At 45.8% G+C, this 13,234-nt stretch overlaps 3 protein-coding genes across 3 annotated transcripts; 1 reads left to right on the top strand and 2 right to left on the bottom strand.

Moving 5' to 3' along the window:
• The first annotated feature begins 3,398 nt into the window (after positions 1-3,398).
• LOC120711263 (zinc finger BED domain-containing protein RICESLEEPER 1-like) lies at positions 3,399-5,581 on the top strand. Its single transcript, XM_039996732.1, has 3 exons — positions 3,399-4,441; positions 4,529-4,570; positions 5,256-5,581. The coding sequence occupies exons 1-3, from the start codon at positions 3,667-3,669 to the stop codon at positions 5,282-5,284; spliced, it is 846 nt and encodes a 281-aa protein (XP_039852666.1). The 5' UTR covers positions 3,399-3,666; the 3' UTR covers positions 5,285-5,581.
• Positions 5,582-6,938: 1,357 nt separating this feature from the next.
• On the bottom strand, positions 6,939-7,350 carry LOC120639315. Its single transcript, XM_039915283.1, has one exon. It carries the CDS (start codon positions 7,305-7,307, stop codon positions 6,939-6,941), a length of 369 nt encoding a protein of 122 aa, XP_039771217.1. The 5' UTR covers positions 7,308-7,350.
• A 1,449-nt stretch (positions 7,351-8,799) lies between these two features.
• LOC120711262 (zinc finger MYM-type protein 1-like) lies at positions 8,800-11,495 on the bottom strand. The gene is made up of 3 exons (XM_039996731.1): positions 11,436-11,495; positions 9,287-11,326; positions 8,800-8,985 (listed from the first exon to the last, which is right to left on the bottom strand). The coding sequence occupies exons 2-3, from the start codon at positions 11,324-11,326 to the stop codon at positions 8,950-8,952; spliced, it is 2,076 nt and encodes a 691-aa protein (XP_039852665.1). The 5' UTR covers positions 11,436-11,495; the 3' UTR covers positions 8,800-8,949.
• Between the last annotated feature and the right edge of the window lie 1,739 nt (positions 11,496-13,234).

Raw genomic sequence — 13,234 nt, 5'->3', positions numbered from 1 at the left:
CGTTTATTGGATTCCCTAACCGTTGCTCATGCTAGATGACCTTTCTAAGTGAGAGGCAAAGGCGGGTGCAAACTTAAAAAAAAAAATGACGACTGAGCCGATGCAACAGCCACAGCATCACTTTCACTGCCAAGATGCCATGCGCCATGAGCTCATGGGAGGATGTATTTGCTCTCTAATTAAACTTGGATGGAGGAGGAAGAAGATGTGGTGTTGACTGTGGGCGAAGGCAGCAGCTTGCTGGTGAGAATATAGTATTTATTAGCCCAGAGCACGGAATGGGCTGCCGGAGCTCGGTTAACCGTATCCGAATCCGAAACCGAACCGAGCTCGGTTTCCCTGAACGTGGTCGTTGCGCTACGATCCCTAGTGATGGATGGTGTCGTCAGCCTCCGTAAGCATGTGCTCTTGTTTTAATAAACTGCAATTGGATATTTCTGAAAATCCGTCAAGCAGTATTGTTGGTCTAATGAAGGTATGTAGCAGTAGCACTGATCTCTCTTGTGACCAAACAGGCAATCCGTCGCCCTGTTCGTCGGTTCGGAAAACCCGGGTACCAGCCCGCACCGGACCCAGATGGTCCCGACGTCTCGGTCCCCAGCGCGGGTTGGAACCGGACCATGTAAACCCACGAGGGAAGCCGTGCTCTGCTTGGTTTGCGGTGTGAAACCGTGAAAACCGTGTGGAAACCTACTGAGCCAAGCAAATAGATCTAAGGGGAAAAAAGAAGGTTGCGACGGCCGACGGCTGCTGCGGACGGCGGCCGACGGCTGCTGCAGCGGCTGCGTCGGACGGCCGCGGGCAGGGGGCTGCGGCGGACGGCGGCCGACGGCTGCTGCAGCGGCTGGGTCGGACGGCGCGGACAGGGGCTGCGGCGGACGGCGGCGGCGACGGCTGCGGCGGACGGCATCTGCGGGGCAGCTGCAGCGGACAGCTGCGACGCCCGGCAGCCGAGACGAAGATGCCGCGTGAGCGCGACGGCCTCGCTCGAGGTCTCGAGGTGGAGGCTGCGCTCGCTGCTGAAGCAGCATGGGAACTGAGGGATGCTGTTGCCTCCATGGCTGGCTTCCATATGGATGCAGACTCGACACTAGATCTCCCCATCGAGCTCGGCGGCGATGGGTCGCTCTCCACTGACAAGGTTTGCCTTCCATCCGTCTTGTGTAGGTTTGCCTTCCATCCGTCTTGTGTTAATGGCTTGCTTGGATGAACACCCACTTGTGAAATTGCTGTGAGATTTTTTTCCTCTTCATTGACGAACATTCACCAATCCATTTGTGTTAACTTGTTCAGCGAGTTCATCGATATTGCAAAAGCTATTTTGATTTGATGTACTGCAATACAGCCTGTGCTGCTTTTCATTTGGTTGGTGTCATGCTAATGATTTTTGGATATCTTACTGGACTGATATTTGAGTTGCAAGCTTGCAATATTTCACCCTATGGGCTGCATAGATGCAAACATTACAAATGGGTTGGCAGATTGGAAAAATGCCTCTACTAGATTATTCTTACCGATTTAACTAGTTCTTGGGATAATGCTGATTATAATTATTTTAGGTTATACTGGATGCTGAAGAACATTCTTTGGAAGTACCTGCTGTTGCAAATCCCCTAGAAGATAGCAACGAGAGAATGAATAGGTTAATTGTTATGCAGAAAAGGTTATTGGAAGCACAGAAGCGAAAGAGATCAATTTCATCGGTTCACACATCAAATTCTGTACATGTAAGCTTTTTTATACCAATCTGAATTTAGAGTAGCACAAACATTCAGTTAGATTAGTATTGCAGCTGGATAATCAATTTACTACAATATCTTATTTATTACTCCTATTATTATTGCAGTTGGATACTCAGTTAACTAGCTCTCCCACTCGAGTCTCCCCAGTTCAGAAAAGAACTAAAAGAGTTGGTTCAAAAAAATCACTAGTATGGAAGCATTTTGATACAGGATTGAGGGGGCAAGATCCTGTTGCAGTGTGCAAATATTGTGGACAAATATATGCATGTGATAGATCTACTCATGGAACTAGCACCTTATGGTACCATCTAAGATCCTTATGCCCAAAAGAGCCACTCAAAGGTCAGGACATGCAAAGGAAGGGCCAAGGGACACCAAAACAGTCTTACAGTATTGAAGATTGCCGCAAAGCGCTTGCTGAGATGGTAATAATTGATGAGATGCCTTTTAGATCTGTTGAAGGTGAAGGATTCAGAAGGTATTCCAAAGTGCTACAGCCAAGGTTTGACCCACCTTCTAGAATCACAGTAGCAAGGGATTGCATGCAACGATATATTGAAGAAAAGCCCAAACTGAAAAAGATTTTGAAGAACCATAGAATCTGTCTAACAACAGACACTTGGACCTCAAGTCAAAATATAAATTATATGAGTCTAACAGCCCATTGGATTGATGATCATTGGAAGCTTCAGAAACGGATCCTCAATTTCTGTTCAATTGCAGATCACAAAGGGGAGACACTTGGAAAACGGGTCGAAGAATGTTTGCTGGACTGGGGTATTGATCGCCTATTCACAGTCACGGTTGATAATGCATCCTCCAATGACAAGCTAATTGAATACTTGAAGAGTGTGTGCGAAGACTGGAATGGAGTTGTGTTAAAGAACAAATTTCTTCATGTGAGGTGCTGCGCCCATATAGTCAACTTAGTTGTGAAGAGTGGACTTGAAGAACACAATCACTCTATCGAGAAGTACTGTAGCATTGTTACTGTAGCCAATCGTGATGGAACTTGGCTCATTAGATTCGTCTCGAAAAGTTACACCTATCCGTAAAAAATTTTTGCAAATAAATTTCGTTTAGTACTCCATGCATGCATTCGTCTTTTTGTGAAAAAAAATTTATGATGTTATCCAAACATGGCCTAGTAGTGGTACTAGAATAGCCTTGTTGACGTGGTTGCTTGCACTTTCTCCTTTTCTTTTTCAAAGTTTCCGTTAAAACGTCGAGACTAATATAAATCTGGTAGAATTGAGACAGAGAGAGGAACACCCCACTTAACCAGCAGCCGAAAAGAAAAGCGCTCTGAGAAAAGAAAAAAAAGGAAACGAGAAAAGTACAAGAGAAAAAGGAAATGGGAATACTAGATCCATGCCTGCAAGCAGGCGTTGGGGTGTCAGGTCAACGGTCAGCGCGGCGACATGTCACCCGGGGCCCGGCGGGGAACGGAACGGAAGCCGATCGATCATCGAGCACCTCAACGCGGGGAGATCCGGCCGTATCCGTCCATGCCATCCCGTGTTACCGGTGGCTGAGAACGCAGCACGGGCGCGGGAGAAATGGTCTCTCTTCTCGTCGCCCGTCGTCGTCGTCCTTTTACTCGGCATGGTTGGTATCTAGCTCTCGCCCCCTCTACAAATACTCCTCCGCCTCTTCCCAACTCCCCCCGCCAGCAGCTAATAGCTCTCGACTGCTACTCCATTCCAGTCGTCGTCGATCCGGCCTCCATCCAGCGCCTGCAGATTTATTAGCTTGCTCGCTTGCTTCGGCAACGGATCGATCGCCGAGCGCTGCGGCGCGCTGGTCATCAGCTGAGGAGGAGGCGTGGGATCCGATCCATCGGGGCAAGCGAGCTCGAATCGAATTTGCATGGTGTGGTGGTAGATATATATAATTAAGGTAGAGAGAGATATATAGATCAGTCATGGCGAGGTCGTCGTCGGCGAAGAAGAAGCAGCAGAAGCAGCTGTCGGCGTGGCGGTTCCTGTTCGGCGGGTGCCTGATGGGCGGCGGCGGCGGCGCGGCCGGGAGCGGGGGCAGCAAGGTCCGGCCCGGGCCGCGGCCGACGGCGGCGGCGAAGCAGTCGTCGTCCCCGGCCGGGGGCCTGCTGCAGCAGCGGCTGTCGGTGACGGACGTGATGAGCACGTGCTCGGACCAGGACCTGTCGCCGACAGCTGAGAAAATTGAATCAGCTCTTAATGAATTGTTTGGTTGCTATGTTGAATCTGTTAATGCCTCTTCTTCTAGAAATAGAGGTTCAAATCAATATCTAGTTCACATCAATGTAGATGAGGAGGATGAAGAGAATCCTTGGGATATGCTAGCATCTCAATTTGAGCGACACATGGAGGAGGTTGAGACGGAACCAAATGATTCAGAGTTGTCAAGATATCTAGCTGATAAGCGAGAGAAGAGAACTAAAGAGTTTGACATTTTAGATTATTGGAAAGTGAGCTCGAATAAGTATCCTATACTCTCCCTGTTGGCAAAGGATGTGCTTGCTGTTCCGGCTTCTACGGTTCCTTCGGAGTCAGCTTTTAGCACGGGTGGACGTATTATAGATCCTCTTCGCTGCAGTTTATCAACTAGCACGGTGGAAGCTTTGATTTGCACACAAAGTTGGTTACAGACATCTCAAAATAAAGTGAGTGCAAGAGAGGCTGCTGAAGACATTCAAACTTATGAGGAGATTAGAGAAGGTATAGTTCTTTACTTCTTGTAGTTGAGTAGAAGTGCTGCCTTATGTGTGTCACAATTGCTAACAGTGTTCTTTTCTTTTTATTCAGAATTTCTTTCAAAGGACTGTGTAGATAACCAACAACAGATCGGTATGTCCCTTGTACCAGTGAACTGAACTGTGGTGATTCAGTTTTCTATAACATTTATTTATTGTTGTAGCAACTACTACAACTGTGGCCACTGCATGCCTGCCTTAAATCTTAATGCGACTTTATTTTGCTGCTAATTATGTGTATCATGATAGTAGCTGATAGCAGCAGCATCTCAACCTAATCCACACTTGTGTACAGAACAAACTCTCGAGTCTGGAGTCGTGAATTAATTATTGAATTAACACAAAATTGTAGTACTATTTTAACAAAGCAAAGCAACATGTTTGAATGCATTAGCTGCCCGATTTTGTTGGAACACCTCCTACTGCTGCTGGTGATGCCCTGTCCAGCTTGGGCGCAATACCAATATTATGGTTCATATATCCTGCACATTCATAGTAGTATTTATTCAGTGAGCAATACCAAAGCCTGCATGTATGTTGTCATTCTTTGATTTTTATCCTTGTGTCGATGGATTTCTTTTTCTTCCATGTCTGGTTCTTCAGTGAGCAATACTCATGTCAGTCTGTTAGTCTGCTAGCTTAGTCAGGTTCAGTTAGCAGGGTGGGTCAGTCAAGGTTGTTTAACACCTGCTGCATTATGTAGATTTCATTTAGCTGCAGATTTCTTTGTTATGCTGATTGTTATACTGACAAAGCTTCTTTTCTTTGTTATTCTACAGATACAGATTTCATTGAGCTGGACACATAGCCATTTGATGCAAGTATGAGAGTATTATTGGTTATACTGGTCTAAAGGCAGCTCAGTTTTGTCTATTTTTGGTTATGTCAAATCATTGTTTGGGCCCTTTGCTATCAGAAAACGTGAATTGAGCTGGCAGATATCTCACATATACGACATGAACATAGCCATGTTTTCTTTCCACACTAGGCTAAATTCTGTATAAATTAAATTACTGGCATCTCTGACTAAATCAGTGTTTTTCCTTGAACTTGGTATTGTTATTGTCAATATTCCTGAGTTTCTCCACTTGAAAAATATTTTATATATGTTTATTTGCAGCTTGTTTTATTGCCAAATCAAGTATAGAAGCAACGAATGTAACTTTTTTTTCTTTGAGTGTGAACAACGAACGTAAGTAACATGCTCATCCAACCGACAAGCCTGGCATGCTTCGAGAGGATTGAATCCGGCCTGTCAAACCGTAAAACCGCAAACCAACCCAACCTGATATAGTGTTTAACCCGCCATCGACCCATGTGAAGCCAACCCATCCCGGACCAACAGACTTCTCTTGGGCTGGTCCGGAAAGAAACCGAAAACCCGAAAACCCGGCCCATGAACAGGGCGAGCAATCCGTGTATTTCTGAAACAGAGAGAAGTCAATTGTTATTGATACCTTGTTCACCTGTTTCGGCATGTCTCGGAGGACAGAGCTTGATAGGCAAATCACGAGCCAAGACACGGCACGGCAGGGCGTTCCAGGGGTCAAAAGCTCGACAGATTCAGACACGCAAGTGCAGCGAAAACATATGATAGGCTAGCGGCAGGCTCCACTGATTGCCTGATACTTTGATGGATCGTCTCGTCTTTTCTTCCTCTGCAACAAACCGAACCCGAACCCGACCAGAAAGCAGTACGTGCCTCTCTTCTATTTCCTGAGCAGAAACGGAGATGATGTGCGTGCATATAGTTGGCATTGTGGCCTTCTCATTTTACACTCCGTTCAACGCCAGGAAGCAAGACGACGCGCATGGCCACGCTTGGGGTCTGAAAATCCGAAGACTAAACCGATCGCGATTCCAGAATCCGGGCAGACAAAGGCAAGTCAGGGGCGGTGACAGAGGGGCAAAAAGGAGCAGCGGCTGACTGATCCTCTGGACTCTGGATGCGACGCCAGCCAATAGACTGATGCAGACGGTCTCGCCCCGAAACCGAACCCGCCGTGAAGCTCGGTTTCACTCTGTCCATGTGGCTGCTGCTGCTGTGCCTATGAGGCCGCCATACACATAGCCTCTGAGCAGTGAGCACTACAGGTCAGGCAAGTTTTCAAAGTTGAACATTTCCATTTTCTCCAGCATTTTTAGTTTTTTACAATAATGCACGTGCAGCTCAACATACCCTGGGCCTGAGAGCCTGGAGGTAATTAAGCACACATGTGCATCCATCATCCAGCTCTCTAGACCGAAGAGAACACCGGACACATTTTCTACAACAACACAAGTGCAGCCTCAAAATCAATAACATAACATTAATCCAACAAACAAGATTTTACAACGAGAATGAAGCGTGTGCAGGTCCCTGCTCATCTGACATGGCTGAACAACTAACTGATCATCCTTGTTGTAACTAGCTAAGCTTGTAAAATGAAATCCATGGAGCACTAGTGCGCTACGGGCAGCTACTACTTCGGGGTGGCAGAAGAGAGGACGCCTCCAAGGCCGGCAACGATGACCAGAGGCAGGATGGACACCCAGAGCACGGTCATCCCGACGGCGCGCCGCCCGACGGGGTCCCCCGACACCCAGAACCCCGTCGACGCCTCGCCGAGCCCGAACGCCACCACGGCGCCGAGGACCCCGTAGTACACATACACGAGCGCCTTCTCGCCGTGGTGCCGGAGGAATAGCCCGCCGCCGGGCACCCTGAAGAAGACGAGGGACAGCGCCGCCACGGCTTCGACGATGCCGCAAAGGATCAGCGCCCTCGGCAGCTTCTCGGGGTCGCGCAGGGCGTCGGAGATGGCGCGCGCGATCCTGCCGAGGATGTCCATTCGTGCGCGCTGCAAGCTTCGGGAGCTTGGATGGAGGAGGAGGAAGAGATGGTGTGGAGAAAAGGCAGCGCCGTCGTGGAAGTATTTATACATAGCCGCGCCGGAGCAGGAACCGGATTACCCGAACCGAAACCGGCAAGAGCATTTCGGTTGGAAGCCTTGGCCGCAAGAAGGGGCCATGAGAGCCAGAGCACAGCAGAGGCAGGCGTCGTTCACCGTAGACTTTGACTCGTGAGTGCCTGCTCCTCAAACCGAAACCGAAAACCGAAGCTGGATCCGAATCCGGACCCGAGAAGAGGAGCACCGGCTCAGTTTCCCGCGTGTCGTGGTTGGATGATGGCGCTACGGTCGAAGTGATCTCTGGTACAGTGGTGTCGTCAGCCTTGGAAAGCTTTCGTAGCCTGCTGTTGGACACTTGGACTGGATCGCGTCGCGTGATGTATTGAATCCACCGCGCCAATCGCGGCTGGCGTCGGATCGAGCTCAGGGTGCGCCCATGGCCATTGGATGCAGGCTAGCTATGTGTACATCTCAAGTTTTATTTAAAAAAAAGGAAATATAGTTATCTAATATTCCAATCTATGCGATACATGTAAGTGTTCCTTATTATAAACTCACCTAAATTAAAACTCCATAGGATTAAGAAAACAAAGTTTATTAGATCTATTGTTGTTCGACACACACAAAAGATGACTAGGATTATAAAGTATTGTATTGGTAAACCGCTATCCATTACTAGCCAAGATCTCTATGGCTGCATATTCACGATTTAAGTACGCTGCGCGCAACGCTGTCTTCAGCATGAAGTGATCCTCCTCCTTCTGTAGAAAGGACCCAAATCGACTCCACCAGTATGTCCCTTTGAAAACTACGTACCTCTATGTCCACCAGTATGTCCCTTTGAAAACCGAACAGTGGCATCTGGCGTTTAGAGAAGTAGGGCCGATGGAGAGGGATATGATAGTGAAAGCAACTGAATATCTGAATCAATGATAATGAATACCAATATACCATGTGTCTTAGCTTGAACCGAACCGAACCGAACCGAACCCGAGCAATGTCATCCGGTTTTACTCTTTACTTTCCAAATAGAGCCCCGAAGGTCAAAAGAAGAACATATATAGTCACACATGAGTTCTGCATGAGGAATGAGTAGTACTCACTCCTGGCTGTGATGAATGAATTGTCAATCGTGCGGTGTGATCGTGTGCTTGGTCTTTGGTTGCAGGTACACGGGCGTCGAGTGTCGACGGTGAGCTGCCGTGGAGGTGCTGTGGCCGATGGACCGTGCGGTGGACGGCGGTCAAGGGCAGCCGGCAGTGGCGGAGCCAGGAATCTGTGCCTGGGTATGCCAAATGCTAAAAAAAATTGAAGCAAAATGTATATAATATAGTGAATGAAAAGTTATAACAGCCATTACATTTATCGAATCCATAATAATAACCAAAGTACAAGTTCGAAACATAAATATTATAAAATAGTAATAATTACTACAATATAACTCTACGATCCCCTTGTTGGAAGAGATTGATGATATCCTCGTCTTTCACTTGACTAAAGAATTCCCTCTCATTAAATGTAACCAAGCAATTGTTCAAATATTCATCACCCATTTTGTTCCTTTGCTTGTTCTTCACATAATTCAGTGTGGAAAATACTCTTTCAACACTAGCAGTGGCTACAGGAAGAATTAGCACCAGCTTAAGAAGCTTGTAAACAACATAATATTGTTCATCCTTTTGTGTGTTCACAAGCTTAACTGAAAGCTCACACAGGTTCTTCAAATTTTTAAACCTTTCATCTCTACGAACATGAGAAATGTACATATTAAGCTGCCATGGAAGTTTCCCTAATTCCTCAGTTGTGAAATCTTTAGGATAAAACTTTGTAGCAAGTGTAACCAACTTGGCTTGATCATAAGCAGCAAATGAATCAAGTGGGCTAAATGCTGCCATGCAAAAAAGTAGCTCTGTGTTTACCTCATCGAATCTGTCATTCAGTTCTCGAAGTTGCCTATCAATGACGCTCACAAACATGTCAACATGGAAGCGATGATAGTTCATTGCGCCATTATAGAACCCTCTTTTAGGCCTCCCAACAGGATAATAAGAACCCTCCATGTCAACAACTTTAATCTTGTACTTCACACAAAAAGAAGTAACCCTCTGAAGAAAATTATTCCATCCTTCCTCTTCCCGCAAGCACTGCAAATGAAACTTTGTAAGATCAACAAGCTCCATGGCATTCACAATATCCTGGTCTTTCTTTTGCAAGGCCCTACTCAAGTCCTCGGTATAACCAAATATTTCTTGCATCAAGTGTGCCATGAATACAAACTCGAATGACCGAAATGATGTCAACATAGTCATAGCTGATTGAGCCTCCGCTGTAGTATACTCTTTTCCAATCTTCACCAAAACACGCCTGATTGCAGGATACATAGAGATAACATGCATCACAGTTTTGTAGTGAGAGCCCCAACGAGTATCACACGGCCTTCCCAAACCCATTTCTTGATTCAAACCCTTTCCGGTTTCTTCTTCCTCCAACTCTAATGCATCAATTAGTTCCTCAACCTGAGCCATTCGAAGCATTCTCATCTTTTTGCAAGAATTGCCAAGAACATTTAACAAGATAACAAGCTGTCCAAAAAACCATGTGCAATCCCCACTCTCCTTAGCAACAGCAACAAGAGTTAATTGCAGCTGATGAGCAAAGCAATGGACATAATAGGCATATGGAGACTCATCCATAATAAGTTTTTTCAGCCCATTAGCATTACCTTTCATATTGCTAGCTCCATCGTATCCTTGCCCACGAACCATTGCAAAGGTCAAATTATACTTCATAAGCATATGCTCCACTGCAGCCTTAAGTGTCATAGCACTAGTATCTTCAACATGGGCAACACCAAGAAATCTTTCAACTGCCCTTCCTTTCTTATCAACGTAACGCAAGCAAACAGCTAGCTGTTCATTATGGTACACATCAGCAGACTCATCAGCAAGTATTGCAAAGTTTTGACCACCAAGTTCCTCAATTACTAGCTTAGTAGTCTCTTGTGCACAACATTTGATGAGATCATGTTGTACTTGATGGCATGTCATCTTACAGTTCTGTGGAGCATTCTTTAGAACCACCCTGTCAACCTCTTCAAAATTTCCTGCAAGCCAATTTAAAAGCTCAAGGAAATTTCCTTTGTTTAGCGAGTCTTCACTTTCATCATGCCCTCTAAATGCCAAGCCTTGGCGCAATAGAAACCTTAAGCACTTGAGTGTCCATGTCAAACGAAGCTTATATAAAGCTTTGTACTGCGTGGTGTTTGAAGCAATAGACTCTCGAATTGATGTTCTTGGTGTAGTGAACCTATCATATTTCTCTTGAGCTTCAGCATGAGCACTACTGACAGTACCCATGTGTTTTTTCAATCTTGATTTTAGGTGCCAATTTCGCCACCCACCCTTCACAAATGTATCACCACCTGGGCATTTTCTTTTATCTTTGAACAAATAGCAAACGAAACAGAAAGCGGCATCTCTTTCTACACTGTACTCAAGCCACTTATTTTGCTTAAACCAAACTGGGCAAAAGCGGCGTGGATGACCACTTATGTCTCTATATGGAAAATCATGATTCTTTGACTGACATGGACCCAACTCAATATATCTCCTTCTAACTCTATCTTGGTCATTTACAGCATACCTTGAGATGGCTATTCGCTTCCCAGGATCATGCTCAAGTGCTTCCAAATCTGCTCCATCTTCACCCTCTTCATCAGTTGCTGCATCATCTTGTACAATTGGAGTTGGGGAGCCTCTGTCCGATTGGGGAGCTTCATCATTTGCTTCAATAGCGGACTGTGCCAGTGCTTCATCATCATCCTGTGCTTGCACAAGTGCTATCTGCAAATTGTTCTCGATCTCAACAGGAGGAGGATTTGGTGTAGATGCCAAATCTGCTTTTTTTGCCTTTGCTTTCTCCCATAATGTAAATATACTGCTAGTAGCCTTCTTCTTCATCTAGATTACAATTTACATAGAAATAAATGTTACAAAATTATTGAATAAACTAGCACACATACAGCAGTATAAAAACAAATAAATTAGAACAGAAAAATAAAATCTTTACCTAGTTGCCTGCTGCAATTGAGATCGATGACGCGCCGGTGCTTGCTGGCTGCTGGTTGCTTGAAGCGTCCCCTCATAAGAGAAGACTTAAATGTGATACAAAACACCAGTCCCAGGAGGCTGATGCCACATTTAATACATCAGATGGTTCAAAACCGTACAAATCTTGGAGGACACTCGATACAGATGATAATAATAACTAACCAAGCTACGACATAACACCAGACCGCAAACCACATGGGGTCTAGTACGGGCTCAGAATATTGCGACAGCGGAGGCATCTCGACAGGGCCGGTTCCACAGGCAAGGTTGGGTGTAGAACGATAACCCTACTCGGCGTCGTCTGGTACGAAGTCTGGGTCTTCTTCTGTAAAAAGTAAGAGTGGGGTGAGTACGAACGTACTCAGCAAGTCCAACCACACCCACGGAGGGGTTAAATCAAAATAATATGCATAGGTAAATCAAGGATAAGGTTACGGTTTAATTTGCAGAAAAACAATATTTTATGCAGGGGTTTATTTAACAGAAAACTTTTTAGAAAAGCCATTTTTGTAGTAACACGGAGTTCAAGTTTTAGAACTGCTACCGGACTCCCCGTCCGTCGTAGCACACGGCACAACTGCCGGACACGTTTCCAAAACAACTCACGCTAACCCATCCCAAAGTAAACACTAGTGGTGAGACCACACCGTAACTCGCCCAATACCGTGGGCACGGACTATTCAAATAGGTTTCAACTCTGCAGAGGTGTGCAACTTTACCCACAAGTAGGATACCACAACTCGAACACCGTTGTGTCGGTGTAGATCCCAACATAGTCATTACCCACCTTAGCTAAACCTGACTAGCCATCACGGGATGCACCAAGGGGTCATCGACCGTTCACTTAGGTATAACCGGGCATAAGTCACTCTGGGCTTATCCCTTATCCTTAGTCACCCGTTGCTCTCAGCTCTCCTGATGGCTATCAGACTAACTAGTGGGATTTATGCTAAGCCGTTGCCCATACAATGGTCGAGTGGTTTGCACGAAAGTGGAGTTAGGTGAGATGTAACACCAACTCGGTCCTTAGGGGTGACAAGATGGATATCTCCCTTCCTTGCTCTGCCACACTGGCACGAGCACACCAACGGCAAATCACACTGAAATGCCATCCATCCCGTCTAAACTCATCTTTTAAAAATCCACTTTTATCCCTTCCCACACACACACCTTTTCTTTATAAAACAAGTTATATAGGGTAGCAGGTCCTAAGCGTTCTAGTATCGATTAACGTCCAAGCAAAATCAGACATTAATCTAGGTGGTCAAGGAATGGTCATCACAAATCAAGGGGTGGCTATCCAACCATGTTTTCATGCAAGCAAAACATATGCAATTTTATAAAACAGGCCTTTGGGTTGTATTTATAAAAACTAGGACAGAAACATGCATCAAAGGATGGGATTGAACTTGCCGTCTTCGTAGCCTTCGGGGAGGTCATGTCCTTCGAGCTCGGGGTCGTGGAATGGGTCCTCGTTCACCTGCTCATAGTAATGCTCGTTGACGGGCTCTCCTTCATTCACTTCGCGATCTACGACGGACACAAACAGGCACACAATTAAGAAAAAGAAATAAAGGTTTTATCGTTGAGCTCGAATTGGAAACAATTAAGTTATGGGGATAGGAGTAATATTTTCGGGTGGTTTTCTAATGGCATGACCAAAATTATGCTAGAAATGGCGTGGTAAAGTTTCGGAGTAATCGGAGGATTTTTGGCGCATGAAATGATAGGTAAAAGAGGTGTTTCAGGGGTACATCG

This window comes from Panicum virgatum, chromosome 6K, assembly GCF_016808335.1.
Source record: "Panicum virgatum strain AP13 chromosome 6K, P.virgatum_v5, whole genome shotgun sequence".
In the NCBI taxonomy this organism is placed as follows: Eukaryota; Viridiplantae; Streptophyta; class Magnoliopsida; order Poales; family Poaceae; genus Panicum; species Panicum virgatum.
This window is presented reverse-complemented; position numbering and strand designations above follow the sequence as displayed.